General features: G+C 32.1%; 1 protein-coding gene across 1 annotated transcript in view; it reads right to left on the bottom strand.

Moving 5' to 3' along the window:
- LOC107450540 (epithelial sodium channel subunit alpha-like) overlaps positions 1–15,335 on the bottom strand; it is a 71,108-nt gene that overhangs the window by 4,028 nt on the left and 51,745 nt on the right. Inside the window, exons 9-12 of the mRNA XM_071183194.2 lie at positions 14,206–14,341; positions 14,050–14,122; positions 3,776–3,904; positions 1,900–1,975 (exon numbers count right to left, since the gene is read on the bottom strand). Of these exons, the coding sequence (XP_071039295.2) occupies positions 1,900–1,975; positions 3,776–3,904; positions 14,050–14,122; positions 14,206–14,341 (414 nt within the window). The remainder of the gene's footprint in view (positions 1–1,899; positions 1,976–3,775; positions 3,905–14,049; positions 14,123–14,205; positions 14,342–15,335) is intronic.

The raw sequence follows: 15,335 nt of genomic DNA, 5'->3' as shown, positions 1-15,335 counted from the left end.
CAATAAAATATATAAACAAATAATGAATCTAAGTTAAGTAAGAAAAGTAGACGAGGAAGAATTATATTTCAGCTAATTCGATGCGAAATACAGCTGTGTATTTAATTAACTTATAGTTAATTAACCCTTTGCACTCGAGAGGTGACTGTCAGTCACCATTGTCACATGTAAATTAACCACCACTCTAAATGTGAAATTTTTTTCACCTTAATGCTTAGTTACCATTTCATTCAGTGATCTCCGGGTATTATAAGGTAAGTTTGTGAGAAAAAAAATTTCAAAATGTAATTGGTTGCGTCCATTTTTTTTTAACAGCTGAAAAAACTTCGAGTGCAAAGGGTTGACATTCTAACTTATGTAGAGAAACTTAACTCAACTTTAATACGCCATTTAGCTGATGAAGATTAGCTGACGTCTAAGGTCACGTGTTTGGGTACATATATGGGAGGTCTTCTTCTTGAAGTGAAGTACCCAATTGAAAGCCGACTTAGAATGTGTCCATGAAGGGATAGTAGATAAATATTTTGATTTACATTCCTGAAATTTCATCTGGTTTGTATCTTATTAAAACATTATTTTAAACTTTATTTAGTCAAAATTCTTAACGCAAATGAATTATCGCACGGGTGAAAAGGGGCAGAACCTTGGGTACAGGGAGCACTAAATGTCTATGATGCGAGTTTACTTTTAAGAATATTTTTTTAATTTATTCTTCCTCCATTAAGAAATGAAAAAATATTTGTTTGAGTATCATATTTGAGACATCATTAATCGAGATGTATACTTCTACAGATTGTGGAACATTTTCAGTTTGAATATCATAACAATTCTTACATGTTTTTAAAAAATACTATTATTAAATAAAATATAATTTAATATAACTATTGTCAAAATTTAAAAACTCTTTATTGAAAAAAAAGGAAGTATTTTAAAAATTTATACTGAATTTACTGACATTTTGGTAATTTTTTAGAAAAAATCTAAAAATTTTTTTTAACTGGGACATTTTGGCTTGGAAAACTAAATACACACACTTTTTTTAAAGGGGACACTTAATCGAAGTTCAGTCGAGGTCCAAATATATCTTTGAAAATGCACTGCGAACCTACAAATAGCAATAATTTAGTTATTTTTTTATTTATACTACAGATTATTAATGTGGAAACGTATTTAAAATGGCAAAAAGGTTAAAACAAAGGCTCTCGAACCACACAATATATTATATTTATGTAATTGTAAAGGTTCGTAATCGGTGAATTTGTTATTGCCGACAGTCAACGTTTAGTGATGACAGGCATATAGGCTTTGGAGGATGTCTGAAATAGTATTATTCCTTCTTGGCACTAGCAACAGTCAACAAGCAAAGCAATGATGATCACGCGTCTAGCGATCAGAGCGGAGATTCAAGAAAGTACTGCACTCTGAACGCATGCGTGAAAAATCATCTACCTTATAAATAAACATTATTGTGAAGTATTCGGTAAAAATATACTTGAGGGTGCCCCTTGGCGAAATCGGTGACTTATGTTTGGCGCCATTCCTGTTTGCGTGGAACACCGTGGTAACAGGAATGACGGCCAAAACATAATGATATTTCAATAAAACATCGGAAAATTTCAACAAGACACCAAAACATCGATAGAGTACTCTAAAATTCGGCAGAAGTTCCAAAATACAGAGAGCAGCATTTTCCTGAAACGTAGCTTAAGTCAAGGGTTAAAAGCAAATCCATCATTGCATTCTGGTTGATGGCATTAGCTGGTGTTAGTGTGAAATGGTGATATTTAACAGATATTTCGGGCATCGTCTAAAGCGACTATGTGATTGTACTAGATTTCAGACTACCACTGTAACATGCATATTATATGATCTTATATATAAAATAACAAAATTACTTACACTATATGAAGCCACTTCGCTGTCATGATCGATTTGCAAAGTATTATAATATATTTTCACACCAACCATCATATTCCTACAAAAAAGAATAAATAAAGAAATAAAAATTATTTAACTAATTACGACACTGTAAAAATTAGGCATTATCTAAGCGCAATTGCAGCATATATTGTCTTGCGTTCTTTTAACAACTAGTTGAGTAAAATTATTTTATGATGTAATGTTAATGAGAACATTTTTACAGAAGAAGTTATTTTTAATCAATGATACATCTGGTAACGTCGACGAAGTGAAAAAAAAAATTTTGGTAACGAATTTGGCTGTTAACGAAAGTCGCCAAAAGCTGTAAACCTGCTTCAAAATTTTTTTTAATTTAATTAAAAAATTCATGAATTTTTAAAAAAAATGAAACAAAGAGAAAGTTAAATTCTCTTGCGCCCGGCTAACCGAAAAGAATCATAATTTTTTGGAAAAAAAACAAGAGGAATTTGAATACATATCGGACTCCCGGTGACTGAGTGGTAGCGGTTCGCGCTCCCGTGCCACTGGTCCTGTGTTCGCTCCTAGTGCCGGGCAAGGTTGACTCAGCCTTTCATCCTTTCAGTGGGTCGATAAATGCGTACCAAGCATGCTTGGGAACTAAACACTGGTGTTCCGCTCTCGGCTGACCACCAAACCGGAGCATCTGCTCTCGCAACCCAGAGCCCAAGGTCGAGAAAACTGAGATGGGCACAGTAGGCCTTGGCCCCCTATGGGCTGTCGCGCCAATAAGTTTAGTTTTTTTTATAATACTTATAGGTGTTACACTAAAAAAACTTATAATATTCTTGTCACGTTTCAGTCGAAAAATGTATCTGTTACTTCTAAAGCTGTTATAAATATACACTCTGAAACAAAAAAAATCGACGAACCAAGAAACAATCATCCGATTGTTTTGAAATTTCGTATGCATGAATGTTTTGAGCAGATATGGCTGGAATGATGCCGACTGGGGACGTATAGTCTTTAGCGACGAATCCCGCTTCCAACTGTGTCCTGACGATTATCGACGACGTGTTTGGAGACGCACAGGGCAGAGGGGGGATCCTGCCTTCACTATTGCACGCCACACCGGCTCTCAACAAGTCATTATGGTCTGGGGTGCCATTTCCTTTGACAGCCGGACCCCTTTGGACGTCATTAGAGGTACACTTACTGCACAGCGGTACGTCGACGACATCCTAAGACCTGTTTTGCTACCGTTCCTTTTGCAGCACCCTGGGCTGCTTTTTCAGCAGGACAATGCCGGACCACATACTTCACGTGTAGCTATGAGCTGTCTGCAAGCTTGTCAAACTCTTCCTTGGCCTGCCAAATCATCAGATCTCTCTCCCACCAAGCATGTCTGGGATATGATGGAAGGCGATTGCATCTGTCACGGAATGTTGATGACCTCGTTCGACAATTGGATCGAATTTGGCAGAAAATGCAGCAAGAGACCATCCGGGAACTTTATCGGTCTATGCCGCGCCGTGTGGCAGCTTGTATCCTGGCTAGAGGCAGGTCAACACTTTATTGAACTTGTTACTGTAACTCTGCAATAAATTATTCAATTGTTCTGAAATTTTAATCATTTACTATTGTGCGCATTGTCTTCCTATCCACGAATTTTCGTTTCAATCGGACAACTCCTTCTTGGTGCGACGATTTTTTTTTGTTATAGAGCGTATGAAAGATAGTAACAAATGACATTGCCGTGTATGATGTTAACATGCGCATGTTGTTGCAAAGTAATAATTGAAAAATACCTAAAACGTCGGGTAACATATGAAAGAAATTAGTGGGGAAAAAAATAAAATTCTGCCCTTTCTGAAAAGTACATAAATTGGTATCTTACTCATGCGTTGCATTTGCTACTCTGTAATTGCCTTTTGAATCTTTATCAAGTGTCCGTATCGCTTTCACTGCTCGAAAAAATTTTTCATTTAGTTCACTGGATGAGCTTATATACTTGTATATCATTTCGCTAAAATAAAAAGAAGAGAAACGCAATAATTAAAGTTTTTCGGGTCTTTATTGTACAACTGGTCAAGTTTAATTAACAGTTAAACAAAACAAACAAATACAAGCAAATGAACTTGCTATCTTATTTATTTCACGAGTTGTGTTAGAAGTGCGATGAAAAGCGCCATCTATATTGTGATTTTTATTAAATCCTACATCATGCATCATAATCTCTGCAACATAAACAAAAAGGGGGAAAAAAGAACATGAAGAAAATAAAATGAGTAGTTTCTAAATTTGGCAGAATTTATTTATTTATTTTTTGAGATCACCTAAATGATAGTTTATGTAATAAAATAATTCCTTTGAAAACTAATGTAATGTTGTACTAGAAGTTCACTTATACAAGTAGAACTTCGAGTACTACAACTTGTACAAGCATGCCAGAAGTTCTTGTGATAGAAAGGTATATCGCACAAAATTAATGTTATTATCGTTGTATAAGTTTCTATGACGTGAAGTTAAAGTCTGGATTCCTAGGACAAATGAGCAAATTAATTTAATGGGAAAAATAAGCTTTAAACCATAAAACGTGAAATAGTAGGTATTTTTTTTAATTTTATAATAAATTCTTTTATAAAAAAATTATCTTTTTAATAAATAATATACACAGTAGTTGTATAATATTTGTTGTTACATTTATACAAATATTGGTCATACCTACTTCGGTTGTGGGGATTTCAAATCTGAAATTAGCTTTGCTCCTAAAACTACAGATTTTCATTAAATGGATAATTTTAGTGTCATTTTTTTGTCAAATTGTGCAAGTTTAAAAACGTTATAAATAACAGAAGATGGCGTAAATGTTGCTACAAACTTTTCGGGTGTTAGGACACAACATCAGTAATAAAATAGCATAAAAAACTAATACCCAGAAGTGTCGTCGTACGCGGATAGGGGCACTTTCCTGTTATGTAGTACATGAAGAAACAGTTCACAATAGGGAAGAGTCCCCAGCTGCGAATGGCAATACTTCCAGGCGTGGATTCCTATGCAATTTCGATCCTGTTGATATGCCCTAACTCTCCTAGGAGTTTGTCACAACATTTATGCGTCACCTTGGAAATACATTTATGCGTCATATAACGTTTTTAAACCAGTACATTTAGTCAGAAAATGATACTGAAAATGTCATTAAAAAATCAGTAGCTTAGAGAGAGAAATCGATTGTAGATTTGAAATCAGCGTTTCGAAAGTATCTACGAACTGTTAAAAAAACGTCCTGTAAAGTTAAACAAAACAACAACAAAAAAATTTCTCCAATGTCATTGTTACTTTTGCATGGCTCTTTTATTTTACTGCTCATTAAATGTTCCAATTTACACTTTATTTCTATATAATCTACTAGTTATGTTTACTTTAAAGGTCGTGATTCAGAAATGATTTATGCAATACATCTGCACAGTGGTTAAATATGGCGTTCTTTTAAATAAGTTTGTAATAAAATTCATATTTGATTTCTGTCAGCGATGATAAATAATTTGTCTTACTATTGCTAAGCAACCTACCATAGAAATTTTTAATCATGAACAACTGAGTGTCATATTAGATTTTGCGATAAGCTGGCTGTCAATATTCCATTATCGTCAAATTAACATAATGTGTGATGAAGTAGTGCTCATCGATATGTTTTCAGATTGCAAAATTAATTAAACTTTTGAGTTATTGATCTGCATTTTCAGGTCAACTATTAGTCAGTTCTTCCTTTCTCCAAGGTTTTCAAAATAAACAAATAAAAGATTTCGTAAACGTGTGCTTGTTTTGTTTTGTAACAAAAGTGATTGCTTCGCCTAGTACACAAATAACAATAATGTGCAAATGAGTTCGTTGACCATGTTTTTTTTTCCATCAATAGATTATTGGTAACTTTGTTCGCTGAATTTATTAATAAAGTAATCTAATAATTGCTTTCAAATTATATTAATCTATTTTTTTCAAATATAAAGTACTATTTCTTTTTAATTTAATTTTCTTGACAACTACAGAGTTCCCTAGAATCTTAAAAATTTTAAAAAGTTGCAGCAATAAGGAGACAAATCGTGATTATTTAACACATTTGGGAAGCGACCACCCTCGTGAGTCACCTCTCGAGTGCAAAGGGTTGAATTTGGTAAGGGCCCATGGGGACCCTGCTATTAGAATATTGAGATATAGAAAAATTGATATAGAAAATCTATAATGATTAACACGTTGAATGCCATGGGGGTCACCGATGATTGACACTGAGTTTGTTCGTGGCACCACGGGGGTCACCGGTGACCGACACTGAGTTTGTTCGTAGCACCACGGGTGTCACCGGTGACCGGCGAACAAATAATTCTAGTAAATTTTTAATGCTTTTAATTTTTTATTTATGCCACGACCAGGTGCCCGAGTGGTTAGCACGCCTGACTGAGGAACCGATGGTTGCGGGTTCGAATTCCGCTCCGGGCATGGATGTTTCTTTCTCTCTCCTTTTTTCTGTGTGAATATAATCCACCCTATAAACGGGTTTGTGGTTGCATGACGTGGACGACGCTTCTCCACCCTCCGTGGCTTAGTCATAGGTGTTCACTGTGTAACGATTAGAGAGCAGCAATTTTGGCATTTCTGAGGCTAATGGAAAATAAGTGCTCGCCATTAACCAAAAAAATTTTTTATTATTATCGTTGCTAAAATGGTTTGAAGAAATTAATGCAATACTCATACTCATATGTGATGGTTATCTTAGCATTAGCCCCGCTAGGGGCTCTAACTAATTCATCTGAGTAGAAATAAATAATAAATCACCGAAGCGCAACTGAAAGGTGAAAGTTGGGGTTCAGTATCTTTTACTGAGAGAAAACTAAAATGAAGTAGTGAGATTGAACAAACAAGTTTAAGAGAGAGAAGATGTTTTGTGGCAGACTGCCTCGCCTCCCTTCGAGGTATTACCCCCGAGCTTCTCAGGTGCACGGTAGCCACATAGCCTCAGAGAAAAGGAGAAATACATAATAAATGAGCAAAATTATTTTCAAGTATTTACAGCTATTTACAAAATTTACGGGACAAAACTCCGTCAGATAGAAAAAAGGCGGTTGCCGGGCTATATTTTATGTTGTCTTTGATGAGCTCATAATCAAAATTTTTAAAGTAATTGCGCGTATGACAAGAGAGTGCATCTCTGAAGAAACTTGCACATAGTTCAGCTATTTGCTCATCTATTTCGTTTATTTTTAAATCTCGTCTTAGATCTTTCATTCTCATGGATTTGGGGGAATTTATTTTGAGTAATCTCCAGTTTCTTTTTTTTTTTTGAGTAACGGTGGTTGTGCTCCAAATTAATGCAATATAGAAGTAGTTTTATTTATATACACAGAGATGCCAACTTGCTCAGGATAGCGAATAAATATCTTCAAGTGGTAGTTTATTAATTTTGATTCTTGGTTTAATAAATTCAATTTAGTAGACTTTTATCCACCACTATTTCTAAACAATTCGCAAGCTTATGTAAATCACTACTTTTTTCAGATATGTCATGCTAAACCTTTTATAAAACTAGCACAGCCTGTCCGATATTTGCAAAATTCGTTTGTAGTTAATTACCGTTTGGTCAGATGGGCAAGCCAAGTAAAATCAGCGTGGCATTCAACGTGTTAAATGGGATCAAATTATGAAAAATCAGTAATACTCAATACTTTCAGTGAGTTACTTTTTTAATTACCGAGCAATAGAAAAGGAGAGAGGTGAAATTGCCCCAGTCGTCTCACTATTGCTAATGTTTATTCTAAATATATTGTTATTTAAAAAGATGTGGTAGATATCAATTCCTTTTCAAGACGGATGATAAAAAAAAATTTCTCTATCAATTTTTATTTATTCGATATAAAATCATGAGGAAACTCGATCGTCAAATGAACCAATTGGTTTGAAAATGGTTATTTGTCATAAATATTTTAAGATTGCCTTAAATATTGTATTTAACACTGCCAAGCTAATTTTACATGGCTTGCCCGTCTGGTCAAACGGTAAATAGCTACAAACTCAATTTGCAAATATTAGAAAAATTTTGCTAATTTTTTAGAACGTTCAGCATGACATATCTGTCTTCTTTCTTTATTTATAAAAAATTGGGCACCTGGGCCGCGCAGAAGGCCCATATCCCATACATCATGAAATAGAATACAAAGTTAAAATAAAAGACAGTTTGAGTTCAGCAGTCTATGGGGTGGCTGTTACAGGGAGACAAGCACTTTGCTTGTATAACTGAAAGAAAATGAAAATAATGAGAGCAACTTGCTGTAATCTGTGGATGGCTGTAGTTTGATTGTCAACGTGAAGTAACATAGGTCAGGATTTCAGTATTGGTAAAGTGTTTGATGCTGTGACTAGACTATAGATGCTGGAATTGAAGACTATTATTTGTGCTGATAGTTGTGGTATGAGGCGTCGAAGGTGAAATGAGCAGCTATTGGTCTTAGTTTTTCGTCTTTTTTTATAGTTCTCGAAGTTAAAAATCTGATTGGTGACATATCTGAATGGTAGAAATCACATAAATCTCGGTGCGCTGCCGCGAAGCGGCATTAACCGATTCACCTGTAGTAATAAATCGATGATGAGGAGTAGTGAGGAGGAATGAAGATGGGAAGAAGAGGGGGTGCTTAGGCCCAAAAAATCGAGAGGGAGTTCGTGTGCTAGGGCAACATATCCCTAAGGAAAAAGGCAGTGATGGGGCTAAATTTAGTGTTGTCGTCAATTAGTTCTATATCTAGGAGTAAGTTAAAATTGCTGGTGGTACAGGTTTTTACTTCATCGTAGAAATTTTTATTTAAAAATTTTTTATATAGACGTTGATGTCATCAATTTTAAGATCCCTTTTTATACTATTATTGCTAATGCATTTAGGTGCGCTGGACAATGGTGGACTGCGCTTAGTAATTACCTCAATTATAACCCCCACCCCTAGCAGTATGCTGATTGCGCTGGTAGTTGATAACGTTTGTAGGTAGATCTCTCTCCTCATTGACATGTGAGGGGTGCAATTTATAAAAATCAAGCACTAACTTGGCGATAAGCTTCTACTTGGCCAAGAAATATATCAAAATATATTAGTCCAATTTATTAAATTCGAGTTATTTCAAGCAGGATTAGATTTACAATTAGAATATAATACATTTACTGATAGTATTGCATTTATCATTACAATTTTATTATCTTTATGGGTAAGTTAATTTACAAATGTAATTATAGAACGGATGAACTTATGCATTTGAAAACATTGTGTTATTCCCTTTTCAACTTTCAATTTATTGTGAATAAAAAATTTGACTAGGACACATTTAAACGCATTATTTTGTTTAAATATAGTACTCAGTGTTTTGTAGTTAAAATTAAGAAACAGTTTAGCAACAGTCACGAGATATCTTCAGAGTAAGAATGAAATAATTTTTAAAAATTTTACAAAACAGCTCTTTTATAGTTTTATTCGATGAAGTAAAAATTAGAATATTGAGGGTAACTTGGGAAAATCGAGTTAATATATTTTCAGTTAATTTTTCTGATATTATGGCATTTTATTAAATTTTATCTTAAATTTTGTTGCAAGATTTTTTTATTAACTCTAAAAATAAAGATAAAAAGTCGAATAATATAAAAATATCAAATGAGTTACCAACTTTTATTCTTTTATTTTTTTAAAAAATAATTTATAAGAAATTCTTGCAAGCCTTTTCATGATAAAAATTATATTAAAAAGAAAAACATGTACTTGGAAAATCAACTGAGACTATGTCGACTCGACACTCATAAATTAAAAAGTTACACTCAGTATTTTAAGTTTTGCTTTTCCTAACGAAACTTTAGAAAAGTTGTTGTTTTTTGAAACTATTTTATTTTATAAGACATATTAAGATTTTTATTAAGTGATTAAAGAAAAATAATTGAATTGTGTTAAAAAAAATTGTTTCCAATATTTTCTTCTTTTTTTAAATTTTGAATTTACAGCAAAACTCGATATAAGATCATATTTGTATTGCACATATCTATAGAGTAAAGCTTATATTAATCTCCTGATTGACTCAATTATCAACTTAGTAGATAAAAAGAATATGATTTTCAATATATATATTGAAAATCAAATTCTTATTACGATGTTACTGTAAGCAAAACAGAAAGAATTTGTTAAAAATCATTTCGAATGAGAAAAAATGTACGAAATAATTCAAATTTATTTTAAGGTTTTTCTTTAAAAACACATAAATTAAATTTAAAAAAAAAATATACTAGATTTTTAAGTTTCTGATTGCTTCTGCCAGGATTGGCATAAAACACTTCATTTTAGTCATGAATTAAATCCTGATTAAATTTTTCACTTTTTTAAAAATAAATCACTAATTTAAATCAGTTTAATTTAAAAAAACATTAACTCAAACAAACATAATTTTTATAACATTAATAATGAATCAATTTTTTAAAAAATTATTAATTTAAGTTTTATATATTTTCATACAGTATAATTAATAAATACATTCTTAAATGTGTGAATTTTTAAAAAGTCTGATTTAATTGATAATGTATGTTTATTAAGGAAGCTATTTTTTTTACTACGGAATAATAAAATGCATATGCATTGAAATCACTATGTTATTCCTTTCATTATAAAATTCATTGATGAAAATAGTGATTATTTTTTTTTAAATAAATCAGTAATTTCAACAAAATTATTAAAAAATATTAATTGAAAAAATATATAATTTAAAATATTTTTTAACTAAGAAATTTGATTTGAATTGAAAGATTTTTTTACTAAGAAATATCAAAAGGGATATTCATGTAATTATTATGTTTTAAAATAGACTACACTTAAATAAGAGTGATATGAAATAGTAATTTTCCTTTTAATATGTTTAAAATAATTTTCAAAAAGCATATTTCAATTATATCCATTTAGTTTTTTGCTAATTAAAATGCAAAGCTTTTATATCTTATTGAATATAGAGTTAGAGTGTATCAAGACTTCCTCAAACCAGAATGACGTAATTTTTTTTTCAGTAATGTTTTCTTATCTAAACTAATTTACTTTTCATTTGACGTCTAGTTGACAAATTGTCATCATGTCCAGTTGACAATTTTAGCAATTATCACCAAGTTGAATCTGAGAATTATAACTATGATTTTTTTTTCTTCACGCAGTGATTAGTATGTAATAATATAATAATAATTTTATCCATTTTTAGTAAGAAATATTAACTATTTTACTTCTATTTTTAATTCGAATAAAAAAAATCCATTTTAAATCAAATATGTGCGATTTTGGAGTAAAAAAAATAATGATTGCCAACCATGGCTTCTGGTCAGAGTCATTTTATGTTCAAATATTTTTTTAAAAATAATATATAGAAGTTTGGTTAAGATGGATTGGTTAAGACAGGTTTAAAATTCAAATTATTAAATATTTTCAAAAATTGCATGTATAAAAAATTTTAAAATTATGAAATACATTAAATAAATTCAAATTATTAAAGTAAGGTTTTTTGAACTTAATTAAAACTTGATACTGCACCCTGAACTTTTATTTTTTAACCAACTTAAGACGACAAGTGAGCAACAAATGTATATATTTCTTAATTTTTTAACCAATATTCTTGAAACAATTGCATAGGTCTAATTAAAATTTTGACCGATTTTCGAAACTTTGAAAGTCATATGTCACCTTAAAATGAACTAGAAATTTTTTTTCATAGCTTAAATACTGTTTGTATTTTAAAATTACAGAAGTATTAAAATTTACAAACATATAAAAAATTCCTTTTAAATAAAAATTACTAAAAGATGGAGGAAAATTGATTGACAAATCCCTCTCCACCCTCAGCACACTAGCTTCTGGCGAGACGATGCTTTTATCAGAAATTGTTTTACTGCATGAATGAAGTAGGAGGGATGGTCATAAGGGTTGCCTTAAGCGCAGTCCACCAACCATTATTAAAGGGGGATAAGATGTTAGCAGCGCAGTCCACCATATTTCAGAAAACCATTTGCGCAATCAGGTATCATCGGGTGCGCCGATGAGTCTTCGAATAATCTTCCCTTCTGCCATGGAGAGTTTATTTTTTAAATGATCACTTAGAGCAGTGGTGCGCAAACTAGGGGTCGCCAGAAGTTTTTTGGGGGTCGCCAAATCTTTATGAAATGCATTATCCCTGCATGCTGCATACGAAACAGTGTACATATAAAGAGTGAAGCGCCGTCACTCCCTGTTTAATTGCAATTTCATGCTGTCCACTCTTTCTGATGGTGCTGCAGCATTAACAGGTTCGAATACAGGGCTCAGAGGCTTAATTCAGAAGGTGGCGCCTCATATGGTATTTAATCACTGTATGATTCATCGGCAAGCTCTTGTTGCAAAAGATATGGATGAAGAGTTGAAGAACGTATTACAAGACGCTGTTAGTTCAATTAACTACATTAAATGCAACAGCCGTCTCTTTTCAATACTTTGCAAGGAGATGGGCTCAACGTATGAGAGATTTACTGTTACACACCGAAGTCAGATGGCTTTCACGTGGGAAAATACTACGACGGATATTTGGTTTAAGAAATGAAGTGTACACGTTTTTAATCGAAAAGAAACATAGATTGGCAAGTTATATCAATGAAGTTTGGCTAGGGAAGCTGAGCTATTTAGTTGATATTTTCGAAAAACTTAACGACTTAAATTTGAGCTTGCAGGGTGAGAATTCAACTATCATAACTGCAGCCAGTAAAATTCAAGCTTTTAAGAATAAGCTTAGTCTCTGGCAAACTGAATTGAATAAAAACAACACCATGTTTCCTTGCTTTAACGATTTTGTCAAGGAAAATAATATAGATATATTTACATTTAAAAACATCATTTCCAATCACATTGAAAAGTTAAAGAAAAATTTTTCGAGAAGATTCGAGGATTTTCGTGAAAATCTTGGTTGGAATCGTGATCCATTTTCCTTTGACATATGCAGTTCAACTCCTCAAATTAGTGAGAACTACTGAGTCGAAATCAATTTAAGACTCAGCCTTGACAAAAATTTTGGCTATCCGTGGAAAAACAATATCCCATTTTGTGCAAGAATGCCATCAGAGTGTTAATACAATTTGCATCAACGTATTTATGTGAAACTGGATTTAGCAAACTAGTTTCAATAAAAACTAAATACCGCTCGTGTTTAAACCCTGAAGATGATATGCGAATTGCAATTAGCAACATACATCCAAACATCGATGAGATAATTAGAAACTTGCAGCCACATACATCTCATTAAAGGGCAATTTACTGATTTTTTGTGTTATACAAAAAGTATTTTCTTAAAATTATAAATAAAATTAATATGAGTCAAATATGATGATGTTTTTATTCGATGAAACGAAAGAAATGTGCGAAATATACATCTTATTTGTGAACATTTATCTCTAGGGGTCGCCAAAAATTTTCTCTCTACTGAAGGGGTTGCAGTCGAAAAAAGTTTGCGCACCACTGACTTAGAGTGTAAATGGCGGGGCAGGCATAAGTTAGGATTGGCCTAATTGCAGTGCGCTTCAATAGGCACCATTCGCTTTTTTTAATAATGTTACTTATGTGTTGTTTCCAACTTAAGTTAGAGGTGATAGTGACTCCTAGATATTTTGCACTCCTTGTGGGTTTAATGATCTGCTTGTAGAGGAGGATATCAGGAATAGTTCTACCTTTCTTTTTACTATTGAAAATAATCAGTGAGACATATCTGAAAAAAGTGGTGAAGTATATAAGCCCACGAATTGTTTAGAAATAGTGGTGGATAAAAATCTACTAAATTGAATTTATTAAACCAAGAATCACAATTAATAAACTACCACTTGAAGATATTTATTCGCTGTCCGGAACAAGTAGGCATCTCTGTGTATATAAATAAAACTATTTTTATGTGTTCTATATTGCATTAATTTCTTCAAACCATTTTAGCAACAATAATAATATAAAAAAATAAAAAATTTACTCGAATTATGTGTTTCTAATAAACTTGGTTGCGCCAGTCACCGGTGACCCCCATGGCATTCAACGTGTTAAAAATATTATAATCTCAGTTCCATTATTTAATTGACACTTCTCGAATATTAACTGTAATAATGAGGACTTACTGACAAGGTGCTTTGCAGTTGCAAGATATTTTTCTTTTTTCGATGTCTTCAATTACCTGGTTCATGCAATCATCTAGGAAAATAATAAAGGGAAACTTACAATACTCCTTATTTTTCCTCCAATTATGATGTACAATGCAAATTTTTGAAACTTACATTGAGTAGCATTTTCTATTTCACAAAAGTCATACTTCGTTGTCATTTTAAAAAGAACAGATCCTCGCAAATACTGTCGTCCTGTACAAGCACATCTCCTTGTTAAATGTCGATGACGGCATAGTTTTTCACATCCCTGTTTATGGTTCATAAATATTACCAGACAGTATAATATCTCATAAATAAGTAAAAACTTTTATTCGATATGTTATATATGAAGCACACTTCAAAATTGATTAATTAGATACTAATTATCTATTTTATGATTTTTAGTTGTGTGAAATTTACTAAATTTATTTCGTATTTTATGTATACAGATTTAAAAAAGAATCGAATAAGAACATAAGTGCTTATTATGATTAATGTTTTTGAAATGTCTTCATTTTAGTTACTTTTTACTGCATTGTCAATATAATAACAATAATAATAAAACCAAAATAATGAATAAAATAAAATTGAATATATAACTAAGTTAATTGTTGTCAAGGGAAATGAAAATTCCTTTTTAATTCATATTCAGTAAAATGCCATGTACTCTATAAGATTTCTTTGACATTTTATATTCCCTCAATGACAAATGGCAGCAGAGTTGCTAATTCTCGGAAAACATGAAATACTAGGAGTAATAACAGAGTATTTCTACCCATACTTCAAAAGAAGCAAACGTGTCAACTAAGACTGTTTTTACGGGAGAATTTTGTTGTTGTTTAAAGAGATAAGATATTTTATACTTCGCAATATTATTTTCAACAATGTAAGAAAAGCAATTTAAACAAATAAAAAAACCTAATCATCTGGTAAAGTTATTAATTATGAGATAAATTAAGCGAATTTTTCCTACCCACAATTTTGTATAATTGTACATGAAGATCACTGAGAAAGAAAGGTTTATGACCACAAAAAATCTCATTTGAAAAAAAAAAACGATCGGAAAAGAAAGGTTTTTCCACAGTATGGCTCAACTTCTCCATGTAATAACTCTCTGGGAGAATCGACTTTTCACGCTATTCATTTGTCAAAACTTAGTAATCCTCAAAATGCAACAGATGGCGATCCAATCTTAAAAATGAACATGAACCGTACTTCCCCCCTGGTTTTCATATATTATGTCACGAAAAATGACTGTATAT

Source organism: Parasteatoda tepidariorum, chromosome 7 (genome assembly GCF_982258835.1).
Source record: "Parasteatoda tepidariorum strain Cologne lab strain chromosome 7, Ptep-v5.0, whole genome shotgun sequence".
In the NCBI taxonomy this organism is placed as follows: Eukaryota; Metazoa; Arthropoda; class Arachnida; order Araneae; family Theridiidae; genus Parasteatoda; species Parasteatoda tepidariorum.
This window is presented reverse-complemented; position numbering and strand designations above follow the sequence as displayed.